Here is a 23,922-nt window from a genome sequence, read left to right as displayed (position 1 = left end):
TAAATTGTCCTAATTTTGTCATGTTACAACCAAAAATGTAAATGTATTTTATTTGGATTTATGTGATAGACCAGCACAGAGTGGCAAATAATTGTGAAGTGGAAGAAAAATGATAAACGGTTTTCAAAATTTGATTTGAATTTTGAAAAACAAATAATATCAAATTTGAAATTTGATTTACAAATAAATATGTGAAAAGTGGTGTGCATTTGTATTCAGCCCACCTTAGTCAATACTTTGTAGAACCACCTTTCTCTGCAATTACAGCTGCAAGTCTTTTTGGGTATGTGTCTACCAGCTTTGCACTTCTAGAGAGTGACATTTTCGCCCATTCTTCTTTGCAAAATAGCTCAAGCTCTGTCAGATTGGATGGAGAGCTTCTGAACAGTAATTTTAAAAGCTTGCACAGTTTATTAATTGGATTTAGGTCTGGAGTTTGACTGGGCCATCCTAACACATGAATATGCTTCCATCTAAACCATTCCATTGCAGCTCTGGTTGTATGTTTAGGGTCGTTGTCCTGCTGGAAGATGAACCTCTGCCCCAGTCTCAAGTCTTTCCCAGGCTCTAAAAGATTTTCCTCTAAGGCCGCGTACACACGGGCGGACTGTATGGCGTACTTAGTCCGTCGAAACACATTTCAGCGGACAGTCCGCTCGTGTGTGGGCTTCAGCGGACTTTTTCAGCGTGCAGTCTGGCGTACTAAGTATTTCGGATTTTTCAAAATTCTGTCCGTCGTACTTTGGTTTCAGCGGACAATCCGCTCGTCAGTAGGCTAGTTCGACGGACTAAGAATGGCGCATGCTCAGAAAGGATTTACACGGCAGAAGGGTGCTTTGCTGTGTATTGGACTTCCTATTTCTAGTCCCATCGTACGTGCTGTACACGTCATTGCGCAAGCTTTCGACGGACTGTTTGTGCATCCGTGTGTGGTCAAGTCCGTTCAGTCGAAAGTATGACGGACTGTCCGTCGGATTGTATGACGGACTAAGTACGCCATACGGTCCGCCCGTGTGTACGCGGCATAAGATTCCCCAGTATTTGGCTCCATCCATCTTCCCATCAACTCTGACCAGCTTCCCTGTCCCTGCTGAAGAAATGCATCCCCACAACATGATGCTGCCACCACCATCTTTCACGGTGGGGATGGTGTGTTCAGGGTGATGTGCAGTGTTAGTTTTTCACCACACATGGCGTTTTGCTTTTAAGCCAAAAAGTTTTTGGGGTCTCATCTGACCAGAGCACCTTCTTCCACATGTTTGCTGTGTCCCCCACATGGCTTTTCGCAAACTGCAAACGGGACTTCTTATGGCTTTCTTTCAACAATGGCTTTCTTATTGCCATCCTTCCATAGAGGCAAAAATTTGTGGAATGCACAACTAATAGTTGTCCTGTGGACAGATTCTCCTACCTGAGCTGTTGATCTCTGCAGCTCCTCCAGAGTTACCATGGGCTTCAGGGCTGCTTCTCTGGTTAATGCTCTCCTTGTCCGGCCTGTCAGTTTACGTAGACAGCCATGTCTTGGTGGGTTTTCAGTTGTGCCATACTCTGCATTTTCGGATAATGGATTGAACAGCGCTCAGTGAGATGTTCAAAGCTTGGGATTTTTTTATATAACCTAACTCTGCTTTAAAACTGTAAACTTCTCCACAACTTCACCCCTGTCCTGTCTGGTGTGTTCCTTGGCCTTCATGATGCTGATTGTTCAATAAGGTTCTCTAACAAACCTCCAAGGCCTTCACAGAACAGCTGTATTTATACTGAGATTAAATCACACACAGGTGGACTCTATTTAATAATTAGGTGCGTTGTGAAGGTAATTGGTTCCACTAGATTTTAGTTGGGTGTATCAGAGTAAAGGGGGCTGAATACAAATACATGTCACACTTTTAAAATATTTATTTGTTAAAAAAAATTGAAAACTATTTATAATTTTCCTTCCACTTCACAATTATGTGCCACTTTGTGTTGGTCTATATAAAATCCCAATAAAATACTTTTACATTTTTGGTTGTAACGTGATAAAATGTGGAAAATGTCAAAGGGTATGAATACTTTTTCAGGGCACTGTATTTTTTACCCCAGCATGTAGAGATGTAGCACATGTAAGTTTTGTACATGGATTGGCTGCCATTCAAAATGTTGGGCTCTGCAATGCATTGCACTGCTCAATAACTCAATGCAATGGTATGAATGGGCCCTAACTCTGTAACAAATTTGCATACCAAAATAATTTTTTACATTGCTTTTAAAAGGACACAGAAAGCATTTATTTAGTATATGTTAATACATATCCTGCTTAGATTCCTTAGTATAGGCTCAAAATGAGGTCATACCATCGAGTAGATGTAGTTCCCCCTTCCCCATGAAAGATCTATACTTGCCTAGATCTCTAGCTAAGGTTTACAGAATTGTTTACTTTGCTCTGGCAGCTTCTTTGCCAAGGTCTGTGTGTGCGTAGTTCAATCCAATACACTTCTATGGGGCTGGTAGACAGATACGGGTCGAACTGCATATTCATTCACACAAAGAAATCTTTGTGTGAGGGTCTCCTTACCCTTTACTTTAACTCCAATAGCTGTTGTTGTCAGTATTGCCCCGTACATACACAATTGGAAATTCCGCCAGCAAAAGTCGGATGGGAGCTTTTGGTCGGAAATTCCGACCATGTGTATGCTCCACCGGACTTTTGCTGGCGGACTTTCCGCCAGCAATAGATTAAGAGCAGGTTTTCAATTTTCCGATTGGAAATTCAGATCGTCTGTACCAATTCCGACATGCAAAATTCCTACACATGCTCAGAAACAATTCGATGCATACTCTGAAGCATTGAACTTCATTTTCTCGGCTCGTCGTAGTGTTGTACGTCACCGCGTTCTTGGCAGTCGAAAGTTCAGAGAACTTTTGTGTGATAGTGTGTATGCAAGCCAAGCTTGAGTGGAATTCTTTCGGAAAAAACATCCAAGATTTTTCCGACGGAAATTCTGCTGGTGTGTAGGGGGCATAACAGTTGTTTACAAACAAACAGAGCCATGTGATCACTGATTGGTTCCTTATTTCCAGTGTAACTTGGACTGATAACAGCTGTGGAACTTCTTCCTTTTTTTGTTGCTGTGTTATCCTTCTGTGGTGTGGACATGGTTAAACCGAATATTCATTAATGTTGACGTAAAGTAGCCTTTTTTAAGGAAACCACTTTGCAATGCTCATCTATGAAGTGTCTCCGATGCAGGGGGCAGCCATCTTGGCTGGGTCTGGATCAATCTGAAGAGGCAGCGATGCAGGAAAAGGAAGGGAAGGAGCAGAACAGATGGGGAGCTGAGAGGGGGCACTGGTGACTATTCCTTGAGACATGAATGTGTGTGGCAGAAGGACAGAGAGTGCAGGGTCCTGTGCTGCACAGTGAGTACTGAGATCTGTCTTGCAACTGTTTGCTGCTGTGTGTTGGAAGTCTGTGCTCCAGGGGCTACTTTTGCTCATCTTGAATGAACTGCTGTGAGCGTAGAGACAGTGTGCAGGAATGCTGAGAAAGAGGCTTCTACTACGAGCAAGGACATAGACACTAGCTGCCTGGACACATGTTGTAATAGAGACACTCTGTCAGTTTGTTAGCACCAAGGACTGAGCCGTAAAGTTGTGGGATTACATAGCCCAGCATGCCTGCAGGGACTGGGATTGACTGTGCAGAGAGATGAGACCTATGATCAAAGGCCCCACCAGAGACATGCTGTTAGAGACTCCTAAGATGCTGTTCCAGGTGTGAGATATAGAGAGAAACTCCAGCTGAAATGCGGTGAAATACTGTGACTGAGATCTGGTGAAAGATTGTGGCAGAGATCCAGTGAAAGGATGTTGCTGATATCCAATGAAAAGCCGTGGTCCAAGATTTGTGGTTGTCCTCTCCAGACTCATGGTTCCGGACCTGCTGACTTAAGGGAGGAGCTGTAATCCACTGAGTTGCATAACCGACCAACAACCCAGCCAGGCTGCTGTGGAGTGAGAGGAGGATGGACATGGAGCAGGTGTGTGGGAAAAGACTGAGCTGCTGCTGTTAAATGAATGGATCCCTGCTATGGCTGACCACAATCAAGCAAGAACTCAGAGAAGTAAAGAGACTGAGAGCCTTTTCCCTGGGAAGGTGTGATTTGGATGCCTGATGAGATCATGCTGTACCAAAGAGCACTCCCACCACTTGTAATAAAGGAAAAGAGGAACTGTATCAGGTGGATTGAAAGAGAGAGATCACAGCAACTTCTATCCCTGTCTGACATGAACTGGTCTTTTACTGAATCAGAGCTCAAGAAACCCAGAAGATGTTGCCCTGGATCTGCTAAGAGATTAATCTGCTGGGAACTATTGTGCTTTCTTAAAGGGCCCCAATTTTGCCAGCCAGCATTTTGTTTTTCTTTTTCATCATTCACTGGCCAGTGTGACAACACAGGGACTGCCGGCCAGCATTTTTATTTTTCATTATTCACTGGCCAGTAAGGATGTGCCGAACAACCCCCCCCCCCCCCCCCCCCGGTTCGATTCGCACCAGTACTTGCGGACAGGCAAAAAATTCAGACGAACACGCGAAGATCGTTAAAATCTATGGGACACGAACATGACAAATCTAAAGTGCTCATTTTAAAGGCTTATATGCAAGTTATTGTCATAAAAAGTGTTTCAGGAGCAGTCATTTTAAAAATGCTTAAAGTGAAACACTAAAAATGTAATATTCCTTTAAATATCGTGCCTGAGAGGTGTCAATAGTATACATGTAAAGTGGTGCAGTTTTCTTGTGTTTAGAACAGTGCCACAGCAAAATGAAATTTCTGAAGAAAAAAAAGTAATTTAAAACTGCTCGCGGCGGTAATGAATTGTCGGGTCTCAGCAATATAGATAAAACTCATTGAAAAAAATGGGTGTTCCCCCCTCCCCCAGTCCACTACCTGGCCCTTTGGGACATTTTTATTTTCTCCTCTTGTTAAAGGGGGGTTCCACATTCCGATAAGCCCCCACCCACAGACCCCCACAACCACCGGGTAAGGGTTGTGGGGGATGAGGCCCTTGTCCCCATCAACATGGGAATGAGGCCCTTGTCAACATGGGGACCTGAAGGGCTTGGTATGGATTTTGGGGGGAACCCCAAGCAATTTTTAAAAAAATGTTGGTTCAGGGTTCCCCTTAATATTCATACCAGACCCAAAGGGCCTGGTAAAGGACTGGGGGGGGGGGCATGCTGTTTTTATCAATGAGTTTTATCTATATTGCCAGGAGTCGGGACGCTACAATTCATTACAGCGGCGATCAGTTTTAAATTACTTTTTTCCTTTAGAAATGTAATTTTGCTGTGGTACTGTTCTAGACACGGGAAAACTGCACCACTTTACAGGCATACTGTAGACACCCCCCAGGCATTTTAAAGGAATATTTCATTTTTATTGTTTCACTTTAAGCATTATTAAAATCATTTCTCCCAAAAAACTGACATTTTTAAAACTTGTTTTTTGCATTGATACATGTCCCCTGGGGCAGAACCCGGGTCCCCCAACACTTTTTATGGCAATAACTTGCATGTAAGCCTTTAGAGTGAACACTTTTGGTTTTTCATGTTAATCTCCCATAGATTTTAACGGTTTTCCGCGGCTTTCGATTTGCTGCGAACACCGCCTAATGTTTGCTGTTCGGCAAACACCCAATGTTCGCATCGAACGTAAGTTAGAACATCGGGCTCATCCCTATTGGCCAGTATGACAACACAGGGACTATGCTAGCAAGTAAGGACTGTCTTTAAATACTTTTGCTAGGTAAATTTAGTTCTGTTAATTATTGTTATTTTAAATACTGCAGGAGTTTAACCATAACTCTCAGAGTAATGTTCTTGCCTTATTGATTGTGTGTATAAGTATACTTGCTATTCTTCTGTTCTTTTAGGCTATGCATAGCCTAATAAATTATTTGAAATAAAACAAGGTGTGTCATCTCCATGTATACAGAGACATTATATCAAGCAGTTCTTGATAACGTTATACTAATTTTCTCTGGGAGCTGTCAGTGACAGTGTGGACATCAATTGAGCCATGCTGCTCATTTCAAAACAAAATAAAATGTAACATTTACCTTATAAACAGTTTACATGTTACACCCGTATTTGGTGTGCAATATGTTTAGCACCCCCTCACCCCCAGCAGCCACTGTCACATTTTAAAAGCAATCTGTAAATTAATGAACTACAAGCAAGTCCCATCTTCCACTGTGGCAGACAGCTTATATTTCTCAATAGACTGTGAGGACACTGGTCAGTGCTCTTGTAGTCCAATTACACTTCCTGCAGCTAACTGTCTGCCTGTACAGGGGTACTGACAGACTGTTAGCTGTAGCCTGACATCACACTCATGATCCATCGATAGCAGGTGCAATGCTTTGAAGGCTCCAGAAAAAAGAAATAATAAATGCATTTTTTTTTTACTTGCAAAATCACATGGATTTGTGTTTACTAAAGGTGGACTTAGCCTTTAAGCAAGAACTTAAACTACTAAATCTTAAATAATTATATTTTTTTCGACATGTGGTAGGGTTATGTTTTACCCATTATTTAGCTTGACTTGGTATAAGGCTGACTATTAAATTGACGATCAACCAACATAATAACTGGCATATATTACTCCTATTTGTTTCCGTTTCCCCCTTCTGAGGCAATAAACTATATCCTTTAGAAAATGTGCAATATTCTCTTATGTGTTTCTCTCCTTCCCCACATTATCTTAGGAAGAGGTACTTTTCATTGTCTTAACATTCCTAACCATGCTTTTGTTACGCCTCCTTGTCTCTATCTCCAAAATCCCTTCTTCAAAACTTTTTCTTTATAGTCATAGTAGCTTTTTACTCAGTTTTAAATTTTACTCATTCCTATGAATGAATGAATGAATGAAATACTTGTATAGCGCACAATGCGAACTGAATCGCCTCTAGGCGCTGTGGCGAGCTTTGATCATCTGCTAAAAGAGGAAGGTCTTGAGTTTTTTCCTAAAAGCCAGGTGATTTTCTTCCAGGCGGATGTTGATTGGTAGAGCATTCCATAGCCGAGGCCCTTGGACAGCGAATCTCCGATCACCCTTGGATTTATACCGGGCTTTGGGCACGAGGAGGAGGTTTTTGTTGGCTGATCGAAGACTGCGGTTTGGTGTGTAATGATTTATTTTCTCCATTAGGTATTGCAGAGCTTCTCTATGCACGCATTTGTGGGTGAGGCAAAGGGTCTTGAACGTGATCCGATTTTTTACGGTTAGTCAATGTAGGCTCCTCAGCGAAGGAGCGATGGATTCCCAGGTTTTTTTTCCTGTTATCCAATTAATGATTGTTCCAACTAACAACTATGCTTCTCTCTCAAATGAATCTGTGAATATCCTCCTCTTACTGCAGTTTATTTCTCATGGTTGTTATTCTTTCTCTCCTGGTGTATATTTTTCAGTACTTCTTCATACTGATTAAAGGCTGCTTAATAAAAGGAATGGGGCACTGGAAACGCGTAGTGGCCCATCCCATTGACAACATCACTGACTCCAGTTGATAGGTGTGTCCTGTCTGTGCACTAATGAAATCACTGTTGGATCTTGTCAGTGGTATTTCTCCCATTTCCCGATTTGCTGCTTTACCTGCCAGTTACCCTGAGCAGTGTTTGGTGGTCAGAGACCTTGCCTACTGCATGTCCCGCTTGGCTTCCTGTGGTTGTTATACTCCATCTTGTTTGTGGTGCCAGTGTTGGTTCCTACTTGCTGAACATCAAGTTTTAAACATGTAAGTGTGCTATTTTAATAAACTTGTTGTGCATATGGGTTTACTACCTCCAGTGCCCTTGCTCTGTCTTTTTCATAGTGCCTTTGGAGATCCTTCCCAGATCTTAGCTGAGCAGCTGCAGGAGTTGTCTGAACTTTTCTTACCTTCATCCTCCACCTCCCCTGTGACCCCATCTTTTATACACTATGGACCTGTTTCTACTCAAGGAGCGTTGAGTAAGCTGTAGGCACTCCAGTGTGCACTATTTTTCTTAACAATAACTGAATACCCATTCATCATAACCCTACATGTTATACCACAAATCACGGTTACTCCAGGGGTGAAGTTCTCAACATATGTATCTAAGTGTATATAGTGCTATCAAAACACATGACCCTTTAACTAAATGGCCTACAGGTACTGTGCTGTCAACCCCCTGTGCTCATAATTACAGCACACTCTGATACCAATTAGCACACATAATATTGTCAAATAACAGAGTACCATAGTTACGAGATACAGGTTAAAAGCATTTGCCAACTAGAGAAGAAAATAGGTCAAATTTACAAAGTTCTGACACAGGTATAAGGCTCCCAAATCTCAAAGTGACTGTAATTTTCAGATTTCATTGGACTGAATATAGCTGTCACTTATTCTGGTGGGTTATGGTGGGTTAGCTTTGTGAATTGAGCCCATTTTATTTAATATGCATGTGTACATGAGTGCAGTGTTCTTAGCACTGGAGCACTTAAAGCACAGAAAGATCCACTGGGAAATTTAAAGTGGAACTAAACCTAAAAAAAAAAAACTGACAGGTAAGATTTTTAGAACAGAACCTAACTTGTCAGTTTTTATGTATACTATGGCATAAAGCTCTTGGGGGGCTTTTTCTGCAGGGGGTTTATTTCAGCTTTAATTCTCCAGAATCTATCAAATATGACAACGTTGGATGGATTAATCTGGAAGGAAATTTCGGTTGATACTTACGGTTCTGGTGAATGCATTGGTGATGATGCGTGTCGAATATACTGGGTACACTGGAAAACACGGAAAGCCAAACTGGAGAGAAAATCTCGAGCAGATAACAAGCCGGCCACAGGGCGTAACTGGAAGCCAGTCCTTTCTTTAATGAGCAAAAGCAGTTATTAAATGGACCAAATACATTAAAGGGAACATATCTTCTATTTTAAATAAAAGTTCAAATCCTGATTACAAGCAGACATAAAAAGATAAATGTGAAGGTGATTAAGGTGCGCTGTCCCAATGTATCACACTAACATACTATAAGTGATAACAATAAATATCAATTTAAAAAGCTATATGCAGCAATTAGTGGGACTAACGTTCATGCAATATGACTCCTCTATCGTGATAGACGGAACACTGATAGAATTCTGGGAAACTGTATCAGTGTTTCATCTATCACAGATGAGGAGGAGGCGGGGCTTTGTTACAGTGGACTGCATGACACAGCCAGGAGAGGCCCGCTGTTTTAGTTATCAAAGGTAAAGCTGCAAATGGGCACAATGAGGCTGCAAATGGGCACAGCGAGGCTGCAAATGGGCTCAATGAGGCTGCAGATTGGCACTGATGATACAGATGGGCACAGTGAGACTGCAGATGGGCACAGTGAGGCTGCGGATGGGCATTGTTTACCCAGTAGCTGCTGCATTTCCCGCCCTAGGCTTATAATCAAGTCAATACGTTTTCCCAGTTTTTTGTGGTAAAATTAGGTGCCTCAGCTTATATTTGGGATTGCTTATACTTGAGCATATACGGTATATTTGTGTATGGTACACATTTATAAACACTTTTTGTTTTCTTTTTTGCACATTTATTAGTGTTTTTAGGAGAATTGCGCTACACCATTTTCGGGTATTTGTGTATTAATAAGTTGTTGAATAACTTATAGGTGTTGGCTAGCAATACACCCAGTATAAAAAGTTTATTTTTTTTTATCATTAATATATTGCACTGATTGATCACCCATTTGTACTTAGACATGAAAAGATAATCTGCTATTACATAATATAAGGTTTCTCTTTGTTGGGAGAGACTTGCCTCATTTTGGGATAAGGCACATCCCACCTGTCACTACTCTGGCAAATGAGAGTACCTCACAGGCCAATAAGAGCATTCTCTTTAGACAGAGGGTGGCCAAAGACCCTAGATCACAGAGGTCAATGAAGCTGAATCATTAGTAACAAAATTAAAACAGTTGCAGAGAGGGACAAGGTGGAGGGTTTTCCTGACTAATATAAGTTATGGAGGCTAATCTGGTTAAAAAAATGCAGCCACCTTTTACTTTAAAGGTTAAAGGGGTTTTTTCTCAGCCATTAAGGCTGGGTTCACACCGCTGCGGCAGCGAGAACCGGATGTGATTCGCACCGCACTGCAGTGCAAATCACATCCGATCTTTGTGCGATGCGAGTTCAGCCATACAGATAGTATGGCTTAATTTGCATCGCACTCGCCGCAAACTCGCACGGGACCCTTTTTTTGGTCCGCAGCAGAATCGGATCGCATGGGTGTTCACACAATGCGATCCGATTCCTGTCCGAGTTTGCAGATCGCACTGCGATATGCGAACTGATCTGGGGGTGTCATTAACATTTCACTGACACTCCCAGCAGTCCGCATAGGGCAGTGTGAATTGCCGGCGGGATGCATGCGATGCGGGAAAACGCCGCGGATTCGCGGCGTTCCCGCATCGCTCCGGTGTGAACCCAGCCTAAAGGTAATAGCTCTTTCTAGAAAGTAGAATGCAATGGGGTTGATTTACTAAAACTGAAGAGTGCAAAATATGGTGCAGCTGTGCATGGTAGCCAATCAGCTTCTAACTTCAGCTTGTTCAATTAAGCTTTGACATTTTTATGAAAATATATTTAACCCCCCTGACGGTTTTCCCGAGTCTGACTCGGGGTGGATTTTTTATACCATTAGCGGTATCCCCGAGTCAGACTCGGGACTGCATCGCTGGATCCAGGAGGAGGAATACTCACCTTCTCCCTCGGATCCAGCGTCGTCTCCCCGCTGTACGAGCGAGCCGTGTCTCGCTCGATCTATCACATCGGCGATCTCCGTGCCCTGCGAGCGTTGCGACGCACGGGCACGGAGATCGGCGCCAAATTAAAAAAATGAAACACACAGTAAACATACAGTATAATGTAATCTTACAGATTACATTGCTGTATGTAAACATTTCACATCCCCGTTGTCCCTAGTGGTCTGCCCAGTGTCCTGCATGCAGTTTTATATAATAAAAGCTGTTCTTTATACCTGGAAACTGGAGATTGTCCATAGCAACCAAAACTGTCACTGTACATCAAAAATGATTTTAGAGCAGCTAGAAAACAGCGATAATAAATTAGAATCACTCGCAGAATTGAGCGATAGCGATTTGTGGGGAGATTCATCATCAAATACTGAAAAGTAATGACAGTGACAATTCTGCAACTGAGCAAATTTCAGTGTTTTTGATGTGATTACATTATTGAATAATTTTTATTATTGTTATATTATTATTTGGTACAATTATTTATAATTATTTATTATATTATAATTTATGATTTAATTTTTCAAACTTTATCATACCCGGGATGTCTGCTAGACTCTGGTTTGGACAGATTTAAGAGAGTTATTCCTAAGAATTGCAGGACTACAATATAAAACGCCAAATTTTCATGCAAAATAATGGTACCGCTTTTAGCACCTAAAATCCGAAATAATGGTACCGCCAGGGAGGTTAAAGAAGAAAAATTTTGCTTGTGCTCTGAGGTTTAGTTACTGACAAATATAACAATGTTGTGAGTTTTTTTCCAAAGATTAAAAAAAAACAAGCAGCCTAACTTTTTATGTTAGTTGCTTATCAGTAAAACACTGGGGTTGTTTTACTAAAGGCTAATAGGATGTTCACTTACCAAGAGATTTTATACTTTGCAAGGGAAATTTACCTTAGTTTACCCAATCACATGCAAGGAAACTAAAACAGTATTTGCGCTTGCATGATTGGGTGATGGAAGTCAACAGAGATTCACCTCACTCACTAGTGGTAGAAAGAGTCAGTTCAAAAAGGGTCTTGAGGTAGTTTGATTGGCAGAGGAACCCAATGTGGTTGTTCAAAGAATAGGAACGAGTTGTCTGCTTTTTTAGTAAAATATGCAATTACTTTATTTCACCAAATAAAACGCGTTTTGTGTCCTTAAATTGCAACTTCCTCATTTCAAGGTGATACAATTGGTGTCTAGTATCAGCTGGTAGTGAAATCCACTGGTAAAAATTTCTTATTGGCCAGTAGGTGGAATGTCTAGTATCAGTTGGTAGTGAGATCCACTTAGGAAATTTTCTTTATTGGCCGCTGAGTGGAATGTAGAGTTTGTGGATGTGATGTCATCTAGGGGTAGTGTCAGGGTTGGGCCCAGCCCTTCCTTCTCTGAGCTGGCAACTCAGCTGTCTGCTAATTGCCAGCTCCTATCTCTCCACAGTGACTCACCTGTTGATGATCCTGCTCATTGGTCCTGTCTACTTAAGCCGTCCAGTGCAGATGATCTCTGCCTTTGCCTTGGTCACTTCTCTAGAGACACTCTCCTGTGTCCCTGTTAAAGACTTGCTTGGCTGACATTCCTTCTGGCTCCAGATCCTGCTTGCTGTTCTACTACGCTGCTCTCTGGCTCTCTGACATTTTGGCTTGTCTAACAGCCTGTTCCAGTTCCTGAACTGGCTATGTTTTGACTACTTGGAAGAAGTTATAATAGAAACATGGACTTTATAGGCACACGTGTATGTTAGGTAAAAATGTTTACGTTTTTAATAGGATAAAGTTAAAACCATTGTATACAAACACATTATAGTTGAGTGACCTCAAGGACTCTCATAACACCTCTAATACATATATATATATATCATAATTTCTCGGATTACCATCTTGACCATCTACCTTATACGCTTAATTGGACTTGTTTACTATATATTTTTTACATTTTGGACTGCACTTTTTCAACCCATACACCTTGTGGACATGTGTGATAGTCTCTTGTTTATAAATATAGATATTCACAACATTTGTGCTTTACAAGTTACATGAATGTCACTACTTTTCATGTTTTATGTGTCACTACACTGATTTTCAATATTTGTTGGCACTTTATAGTCACATTTGTTGCATTTATATAAATTGTCTTATTCATGTTTTTATTTATCTGTATACACAAATTGTCCGTTATAGTGTTGGCCGATTGTTACTGGGACATTAGCGCTGTATTTTTATTTACTCTTGCAACACAGCGGCTAAGCACAACCCTCAGCAATATATATATGCATTTAGCAAATCGGCAGCATTGAAGCACTCTACACCATGACTGCAAAAAATAAAAGTTCTGACCATCGCCTTGAAATCAGAAAATACATATGCAAGTATGAGTTCTGTTTTCTTTTGTCATAAAATGCAAGTGTCTGTCAAAGACTCATGCAAACAAAAGAAGTCTACTAATGTAAGAAAATTTGTTCATGTTTTCTTGTTTAGCTATTTTGTGTTAAATAGTAAAATACTAATATTTTAAGCAGGGTTCAAGTACACTTAAAATATCTTGGTTATCTTTGTTATGGTACTGCTGTTTATCTATAGTAGAAGTGCACAACCTATAGAAATATAAAACGTATTATCTGTAATCATAATTCTACATGCCCAACTTAATTTTTTAGTTTCTCACAATTTGTACCTCTTAGAAAGCAGGAGACATCCTGCAGTTGTGGTATGTTGTCCTCACTGTACCCACAGTGGGTCTCCAGAAGATGGAAGGCATCTAGGTGCTCCTTACAAGCATGTGTTGGATATAGACTCTTGAGAGTAGAATAGACCTCCTTCCTGTAGGATATGATAAGCTGAACTGGGCAATTCAAACATTGGTTCCTTATATTAGGGACATTCCATACACTGTTGGTGTGCAGAGCTCATGTAGAATTGTAATTTTCTGTTCCCAACCTTTTTCTTAATGTAACACTGGAACTGATCATATGACTGTAGTAGGAAGATTATACCCCTGAGCACATATGAATTAAAGCTGGTCTTCCATAAAATGTTCCATTATTTCCTAAGCTCCCAACTCACCATGAAAAAAGTCTGGAAAAAAAAAAACATCTGGGTTGCAGTAATGAATTTCCACAATGAGAATACTGTATGTGACTTAATTGGCACTTGGGCAAGGGGACCATTAGCCATAGTCTAAGGTGGGTAGTCTTTTCTTTTTTCTCTGCGTGTTTATTTTTAGGTTCAACATATGAATTTTGCATGGTGGGTGAGTGCTAGGAAATAGTGGGGCATTTAATTGTCTTGCAAGGTCTGCTTTAAAAATGAGTTGCTGGAAGTGAGTTTAATTTGTTTGTGAGTTTTAGAACAAATGGCTGTAGGTAGGACTGTGCAATGAAATATGCTAAAATCCTTGCAATGAATGTAATGAATTTTTTTATAAACAAAATGGAGTTACATTGTCCCTGGGGCCAGCTTAGTGGACAGTTATGATTCCGTATTCAGGGGTATTATCTCTCATGTAATAGAACTACACTATACAGCCAAAAGCTTGTGACTAGGGATGAGCCGAACACCCCCCGGTTCGGTTCGCACCAGAACTTGCGAACGACCCCCGCGTTCGGTACGAACGTTAGAACCCCATTGAAGTCTATGGGACTCGAACGTTCGAATTGGAAAGTGCTAATTTTAACGGCTAATATGCAAGATAGTGTGCTAAAAAGGGTTTGGCGACCTGCCTCCTGCCTCAGGGGACATGGGTCACTGCAAAAAAAAGTTTTAAAAACTACCGTTTTGGCGGGAGCAGTGATTTTAATGACGATTGAAAAAATAAAAGTGAAATATTCCTTTAAATATGGTGCCTGGGGGGTGTCTATATATGCCTATGCCTATATGGTATGTATGCCTGTGAAGTGCCACGTGTTTCCCGTGTTTAGAACAGTCCCTGCACAAAATGACATTAAACGGAAATAACACCATTTAAAACTGCTTGCGGTTTTAATGTTATATCTGGTTCCTGCAATATGGTTGAAAATCATTCAGAAAAATGGCATGGGTAGCCCTCCCTGCCCATTACCAGCCTATTTGGGTCTTGTACACATATTAAGGGGAACCCCGTACCCATATTAAAAAAAAGGAAATGCGTGTGGCCCCCAGGCCCTATATACTCAGAACAGCAGTATACAGGCGGTGCAAACAAGACAGGGACTGTGTAGGTTTGTTGTGTTAAGTTGAATCTGTTTGTCATTTTCAACCGGTACATTTTTAAAGTGTAGCTCCAGTCAAAAAAAATATCTTTAAGCTTTTTGGAAAACATAGGGAAGGGTTATCACCCCTGTATAATTTTGTTTTGTCGTCCATCTTTTTTCATCTCACTTGCTGCTGTCTCCTTGCGTTTGCAAGTAGGAGATGTTTGTAAGTTGGATGTTTGAAAGTAGGGGCCTGCCCTATATTATAGCGGTATGTACTGGGTACAGAGCACGCAGACTAGCTCTATTATTAACCACTTGTTAGCCCAATGTTTGCATAAATTGAAAGATGAAGTTATGCTGAGTAAATAGATATCAAACATGTCACTCTTCAAAATTGCACATGCCCGTGGAATGGCGCCAAACGTCGCTACTTAAAAAATCCCCATAGGCGACGCTTTAAATATTTTTTTACTGGTTACATGTTTTGAGTTGCAGAGGAGGTCTAGGACTAGAATTATTGCTCTCGCTCTAACATTCTCGGCGATACCTCACATGTGTGGCACATGCGAGCACATGGGGACATGGGCGCTTTAATTTTTATTTTATTTTTTTATTGTTCATTTTACTTTATTTTAGTTTGACATTTTTTTTCCCAAAAATATATTTTTGATCACTTTTATTCCTATTACAAGAAATGTAAACATCCCTTGTAATAGGAATATGGGATGACAGGTCCTCTTTACAGTGAAATCTGGGGGGTCAATATGACCCCACATCTCACCTCTAGGCTGGGAAGCCTGAAATAAAAAATAAAAAAAAAAGATTCTGGCTTTGATCATACTGGCGAGTTGGTAGAAGCACCAGAGGGCGGTGAGGGGCGTCTATGGCTGGGTACTTCAGGGTATCACCGAGTATGGCTGGGTATCTCTGAGTATGGCTGGGTATGGCAATTTATGGCAGGGTATTACAGAGTATTGGCGGGGTATTGGCGGGGTACTACAGAGTAATAGCAGGGTACTGCAGAGTATTGGGGGTACTGCAGAGTAATGGCGGGTACTGCAGAGTATTGGGGGGTACTGCAGAGTAATGGTGGGGTACTGCAGAGTAATGGCAGGGTACTGCAGAGTATTGGGGGTACTGCAGAGTATTGGGGGGTACTGCAGAGTAATGGGGGGTACTGCAGAGTAATGGGGGGTACTGCAGAGTATTGGGGGGTACTGCAGAGTATTGGGGGGTACTGCAGAGTAATGGGGGTTACTGCAGAGTAATGGCAGGGTACTGCAGAGTAATGGCAGGGTACTGCAGAGTATTGGGGGGTACTGCAGAGTAATGGGGGTTACTGAAGAGTAATGGGGGGTACTGAAGAGTAATGGCAGGGTACTGCAGAGTAATGGCAGGGTACTGCACTGCAGAGTAATGGCAGGGTACTGCACTGCAGAGTAATGGCAGGGTACTGCACTGCAGAGTAATGGCGGGGTACTGCACTGCAGAGTAATGGCGGGGTACTGCAGAGTAATGGCGGGGTACTGCAGAGTAATGGCAGGGTACTGCACTGCAGAGTAATGGCGGGGTACTGCAGAGTAATGGCGGGGTACTGCAGAGTAATGGCGGGGTACTGCACTGCAGAGTAATGGCGGGGTACTGCACTGCAGGGTAATGGCGGGGTACTGCACTGCAGAGTAATGGCGGGGTACTGCAGAGTAATGGCGGGGTACTGCAGAGTAATGGGGGTTACTGAAGAGTAATGGGGGGTACTGAAGAGTAATGGCAGGGTACTGCAGAGTAATGGCAGGGTACTGCACTGCAGAGTAATGGCAGGGTACTGCACTGCAGAGTAATGGCAGGGTACTGCACTGCAGAGTAATGGCGGGGTACTGCACTGCAGAGTAATGGCGGGGTACTGCAGAGTAATGGCGGGGTACTGCAGAGTAATGGCGGGGTACTGCAGAGTAATGGCAGGGTACTGCAGAGTAATGGCAGGGTACTGCAGAGTATGCACTGGTATTGCAGAGTATTGGCAGGGAATTGAGGGGTTAAATTCGGTGAGGAGCGATGTGGGCACTGCAGATGCAGCCCACATCGCTGCTGACACCGATCTCTTTCCCCTCCGCTGTACCGATCGGTACAGAAAGGGGAGGGAGGAACAGGCGTCATAACATGACGCCGGTTTGTTTCCAAGTGATCACTCCGTCATTTGACGGAGCAATCACGTGGTAAACGGCCGCTATGAGCGGCCGTTTACCGTGATGCGCCGGGTCCTATGGACCCGGCGGTCACGGATGCTCTCGAGTGCGCACACCTCGGGGCACGCGAGAGCAGAATTCTGGGAGGCCGTTAATTAACGGCCTCTCTGAGTTAAACAACCGCCCTGAAGCCGTTAATCGGCAATGGGCAGTTGTTAAGTGGTTAAAGCTAGATCACTAGCTATATAGGTGAGGTGAATATAGTGGTGTATACTGCAGTCAGGGCACAGACAACAACCACTACACAGCAGCAAGATAGGAAATCAGCCAAAAACGATTGGTGTGTACTGTGTTGAAGGTACACAGAACACCCACTGCTTCAGATGCAAAGTAACACACTACAGGAGGCCGCCTTAAAGGCGGCCTTATATAGTGTGGGGCGTGCACTACACAGTCTGAGCTATGATTGGCCACAGGCAGGATGCCTGTGGCCAATCATGGCTCTCCTCGCTGCCGGCGCTGCGATTGGCCAAGCATGCGGGGTCACAGTGCATGCTTGGCCAATCATCGGACAGCAATGCACTGCGCCAACGCAGTGCATTGTGGTCCGCGCGCGCGTCACTCGAATTTTGACGCGAACGGCCAAAACGTTCGGAATTCGCCGAACGCACGAACGGCCAATGTTCGAGTCGAACGTACGTTCGACTCGAACACGAAGCTCATCCCTACTTGTGACCATCACACATATGAACTTGTTGGATATTCCATTCCAAAAACATGGCCATTAATATTGAGTATCCTCCATTTTGCTGGGAAGTATTTTCACAAAATATGGAGAGTGTCTGTGGAAATGTGTGCCCATTCAGTCAAAAGAGCGTTTGCGATGATTGGCAACCAGCTTTCCAATTCATTCCAAAGGTTTTTAGCAGGGTCAAGGTCAGGGCTCTATGAAGGCCATTTGAGTCCCTACAGACTAAAGTCATCAAAACAATTATTTATTTACAGTATATTTGTGCACAGGGGCTTATTTATGCTGAAACAGAAAAGGGCCTTCCCCACAGTGTTACTACACAGTTGGATGCAGACATTTGTATGATGTAGTAATAACAATACTGGAAACCAAAAAATTTGGAAGATTGTTATATATTTTTTGCCATATACTATAGTTAGTGATGCAAACAATATATTAAAGGTTGAGGCACTAGTGATGTTCTGTAAAATATATCAAATTTATTTCAAATATAAATATACATAGTATAGCAAGCTAGAAAGTCCATATGTGATGAATCCCACCACCAAAATGTGATGCTGAAAAAATAAACTTCTAGATCTTCACCATGAGTGTTCAATAGAAGGGTGTCCACTCACCAGAAAATGATGACCCTTTTTACAGGAAGGTCAAACAGCACTTCTGGAAAACCAATTGATTCCCCTGGCAGCACAGTTCCAACTCCACTGGTACCTCAAGATGAAACTAGGATGGGAAAAGTGACTCCACAAAGAGACATAGAGGAAAGTCTCATAGTGCATTCATTTTAATAAGGTAAAAACTAACAACAAATGGTGATTACAATCACATGTTACAGTGCCAGTTCAGGCACTATGTGTAATCAGCGTGTGCAAGTCGACTAGTCCAAAAAGGATGGCGTGTAGTCCGTGTCTCTCCTAAGGGCAAAGCCTGAATGGGAAGTAAGAAGGTTTTTGAGCATCACATTTTGGTGTTGGGATTCATCACATATGGACTTTCTAGCTTGCTATACTATATATATTTAATGGGAACACATAGTTGCTACAAATTTGTCAGCTGCACATCCATGATGCAAATCTCCTGCTCCACCATATCCCAAAGGTGCTCTATTGGATGAGATCTGGTGACTGCGGAGGCCATTGGAGTACAGTGACCTCATTGTTCAAGAAACCAGTTTGAGATGATTTGAGCTTGGTGACATGGTGCATTATCCTGCTGGAAGTAGCCATCAGAAGATGGGGACACTGTAGTCATAAAGAGATGTAAATAGTCTGCAACAACATTCAGCTAGGCGGTGGCATTTAAATGATGCTCAATTGGTACTAAGGGGCCCAAAGTGTGCCAAGAAAATATCCCCAATACCATTACACCATCACTATCAGTCTGAGCCATTGATACAAGGCAGGGTGGACACAAAATTCTGACCCTACCATCTGAATGTTGCAGCTAAAATTAATCATTGAAAATAAAACACAAAATTTACTGGTCAAAATAAAGTGAACAGCTCTATACCATATTTGCTCTTCCAGGAATAAGACAACACGATATAGGAAAATAAGAATGTACAGTACCTTAACACTCTTAGATAAAGGTAAAAGGCATCATGTAAAATACATAATAAATAAATAACGCATATTAATTTGACTTTACTGGTTCAACGTCAGAAGTTTTCCTTGCAATTCGCATTACTAGCCAAGCGTCTGATCAACCAACAATTATGGTATTATCCTTTTAACTTAATTCATATTTTCATATTCAATCGTTATGAATTGAGCTAATACTTATTCTGCACATAGAAAAACACAATGTGAAATGATGGTTGTTTATCTTACCAAGTCGCTATTTCCTCTGGCAAGTACTCTACCCTGGGTATTAGATCACCACTGTAAAAGAGAAATATAATGGATAGTGTATGAACTGAAAATCAGCACGGATTTTTCTATGTTTTTGGTGCACATGCTTGTATTATGCATGCCTCAACATTCAACAGAAGCCAGCTACAACAATGGCTAATTTCTTCCACTGTGCATCCACTGGTCATTCACACTGAAATTATGACAGCCATTCCTGTTCCAATGGAACTCTTATCACATCAGAGGACATACTTCATTTGGAGGTTCAGTTCATTTAAACCTGATATTTCAGTAACCACCTGACCACCTGTTTTTTTTATTCCTTCCAAATATTTGATACATTCTGCTACAGTGTGTATATAGGAAGTAATTTGTGTAGGTTTTCCTTTAAAGTGTAAGTTCACCTTTACAGCAAAAATCTGTAAGGTGAACTTACTGTATACAGGACCCCCTCCTAACCCCTAACTATGAATGTTGTATGCAAATACAGTATGGTATTTCAAGAACTGAAAAATAAGAAAAACAAAAGGACTGCAAATAAATGGGTACCCTACAGTCACTTGCCCACTCATTACTAGTAGAAGAGGGGTTCCATGGTGAACCTTACATCATACACAAAAAATGGCAGACAAAGAAACAATCTGTCAAGCCTTTGGGGCTTGAAAAAACCAAAATGAATTATTACTCAAAATCCAAAATATTATGAAAAAAAACTTTGTACAGAAAATAATAACAAATAAATAAATAAATATAACCACCTTTCACCACCATAAAAAGACAATGTTGCCTTAGTACAAAATAGTATGTATATATGTCATAGGCACATTCATACACCAAGTGTTATAGTGCATGCCATCACCATATAGGATTAGCATTGGGTACTGTATTGCGAATCCTCCCAAGCAATTGTCCCATAAGTGACCTTACAGGGTTATGATATACCACCAATTATGTACCATAGGATGGGAAACCACATTCCTCATATTACTATTGGCAACTATAGTACTGCACTAATCACTTAAGTTTTAACAGCATATTAAGACAGCTGGGTAAATCAGGTAAAACTTGCACATCTACTCTCCAGCAATGCAGATTTGCATCTGACAACACTTGGACATGCCCTGACTCCTCGCATCTGGGCTGGGTATACCGAATCACATTGATGGAGGCTACCAGTGCCATGTATTTATACATTTTTTGTTATTATCTTGTGTACTAATAAAGGTTTCTTCATAATATTTTGGATTCTGAGTAGTAATTCATTTTGGTTTACTCAAGCCTCGGAGGCTAAGCCGTATGGTCCTTTTTGTCAGATCGTTTCTTTGTCTGACATTTTTTTGTGTATGGTATATCAAGAATATACCCAAATCCATGGCTGCATTCAAGTCCTGCTGCTTTCACAACACATGGATAACCCGGGTGCTAACTACACCAGGCCATCTCCTCTCTTCCTGAAAGACATTAAAAAATATCAGCCACATTTTAGAACTTAGCTCCTATTCTTGTGTTTATTGATTGTTACAAAACACTGAATACAATCTCCACCCAAAAACCATCTTTCCTTAAGACGTTTTACCACTTCTGCTTTGCTGACAGGCATAGGGATTTTCCCTATCCTTGTGAGCAGACCAGCAGTGGTGAAACACATCATGGAAGGTTGGCTTTTGGGTGGAGACAGGATTGTGTTCAGTGTTTTTTGTATCAATCAATAAACACAAGAAGAGAAGCTAAGTTCTATAGTGTGGCTAATATTTTTTCATATCTTTGAGGAACAGTATGTTATCTACTGTATACCAGCTGCCTGCAAGTACACTATTCTCAAATAGTCTGGCAGGATGTAATGAGAAAAATTTCTAAATGCATTGCCACAATTTTCTTACCACGAAGTGAAAAAAACCTTTGTAAGTGATAACAATCATTTCTGACACTGAAAACATTCACTATTGCCCACTTGAGTAGCCCAAGATGGTGCAATTCTTTACCCAAAGAATGCATTGGTCATTCAATGAGGGCTGGGGCCAGATTGTTAATAGCAGCTTTAATCAGCTTACAGCTCATAGCAGTGCTGTGCTGTATTACTAGAAAGGAAGCATGAACTGATTATCATGGATGCCCTTTATATAAAATGTTTCTTCATAATATTCATTTGTATAGATGTAAAAAAATATATAAAACATATGTTTGATGGGACTGTTTACTGTATTTTTAGGGAAAGAATGATGTTAAATTTCAGTGTTTACCATAAACAGTTTATTTATGTAGCTTAAAAAGCAGGAAACAGACCAAGTGTGAAGCAAAGCTTCTCATGTACTTACAATATATACAGTGAGGGAAAAAGTATTTAATCCCCTGCTGATTTTCTACTTTTGCCCACTGACAAAGAAATGATCAGTCTAATTTTAATGGTAAGTTTATTATAACATTGAGAGACAGAATAACAACAAAAATATCCAGAAAAACACATTTCAAGAAAGTTATGAAATTGATGCATTTTAATGAGTGAAATAAGTATTTGATCCCATTTCAGTCGTCAAGATTTATGGCTCCCAGGTGTCTTCTATACATTTAATGAGCTGAGATTAGGAGCACTCTCTTAAAGAATCCCTCTGATGTACAAGGCCCAAGGACTTTCTATCCACCTGGCCGATGGTTCAACAATAAAATCTGAACCAGTTATACAAGAGACTGCTCCCCTTTAAGTTACTATCTCCAACCTGCACCAAAAACTGCTTCGTTTGGACATTATCTCATCTCCATTGTTTCCTATCATTCTTGGCATGCCATGGCTGCAGGCCCACAACCCTGCTATAAACTGGCTCACCGGGGAGATCACGTTCCTCTCTCTGTATTGCCAGCAGTACTGTATCCTGAAGAGTTCTGGTGAACCTTCTGCACTATTATGTCTGGACTCTGACTCTGAGCTTCGCCGGGCAGTTCCCGAAGTGTATCATGACTACCTAGATGTCTTTAGTAAAAAGTGGGCAGAAGCTTTGCCTCCCCATCGGGCATATGACTGCCCCATTGAGCTTCTTCCCGAAGCCGAAGTTATCTTTGGCAGGATTTTCCCACTGACCGAATTGGAACAAGAGACCTTGAAAATTTACATTGACGAAAACCTGAAGAAGGGTTTCATTCGACCCTCCACTTCCCCAGCAGGTATGGGCATCTTTTTCGTGGAAAAGAAAGACCATACCCTTCGGCCCTGTATAGACTATCGAGAACTAAACAAAATAACAGTTAAAAACCGATACCCGCTTCCTCTGGTACCAGAGTTATTTCAGAGATTGGGAACTGCCACTACTTTCACTAAGCTGAACCTCAGAGGGGCCTACAATCTGGTCTGTATCAGAAGCGGGGATGAGTGGAAGACAGCATTTCGCACCCGCTTCGGGCACTTTGAATACTTGGTGATGCCCTTCGGGTTGTGTAATGCCCCCGCTACCTTTCAGTATTTCATAAATGATGTCTTCCGGGACTATTTGGATTTGTTCGTCATAGTCTACTTAGATGATATCCTCATTTTGTCCCCTTCTCTGGACTCTCACCGTAAACATGTTAAATGTGTCATAGCCCAGCTCCGACAACACGGACTGTACGCTAAGACCGAGAAATGTGCCATTGAGCAGGAAAGCATTTTTGGGCCTAATCATTTCTGTAGAAGGAATAAAGATGGATCCATAGAAGGTTTCCGCAATTCTTGACTGGCCAGCCCCCACAGACAAGAAAGGGGTCCAATGTTTTGTCGGCTTTGCCAATTTTTATAGAAAATTCATCAAGGGGTTCTCCGCTATAATCTGCCCTATAACGCAACTAACCAACCAAGGGGTGCATTTTCATTAGTCCCCAGAAGCTCAGGCCGCTTTCGAGTCCCTCAAAAGACTGTTCACTTCCGCTGATGTCTTGAAACATCCCGATTCTTCCCTGCCATTTGTCCTGGAGGTAGACGCGTCAGAAATCGCCGTTGGAGCTGTTCTCTCCTAGCGACAAGGGACCAAAGCCTTGCTATTTCCAGTTGCCTTCTTTTCCCGCAAACTGTCCCCGGAGGAGAGGAATTATGATGTAGGTGGTCAGGAATTACTGGCCATAAAATCTGCCCTGGAAGAATGGCGATACCTTTTGGAAGGAGCTGCTCATCCTATCCTGATTTACACAGACCACAAGA

General features: G+C 41.7%; 1 protein-coding gene across 1 annotated transcript in view; it reads right to left on the bottom strand.

Annotated features, from left to right (window-relative positions):
* TH (tyrosine hydroxylase) overlaps positions 1–23,922 on the bottom strand; it is a 153,314-nt gene that overhangs the window by 30,965 nt on the left and 98,427 nt on the right. The window contains exons 6-8 of the mRNA XM_077460716.1: positions 19,740–19,790; positions 13,479–13,624; positions 8,749–8,884 (exon numbers count right to left, since the gene is read on the bottom strand). Coding sequence (XP_077316842.1) covers positions 8,749–8,884; positions 13,479–13,624; positions 19,740–19,790 — 333 coding nt within the window. The remainder of the gene's footprint in view (positions 1–8,748; positions 8,885–13,478; positions 13,625–19,739; positions 19,791–23,922) is intronic.

Source organism: Lithobates pipiens, unplaced genomic scaffold, assembly GCF_037356315.1.
Source record: "Lithobates pipiens isolate NorthernLeopardFrog02 unplaced genomic scaffold, aLitPip1_a1.2 Scaffold_10, whole genome shotgun sequence".
In the NCBI taxonomy this organism is placed as follows: Eukaryota; Metazoa; Chordata; class Amphibia; order Anura; family Ranidae; genus Lithobates; species Lithobates pipiens.
Note: the sequence above shows the minus strand (reverse complement) of the source record. Positions and strands in the feature narration are given on the sequence as shown.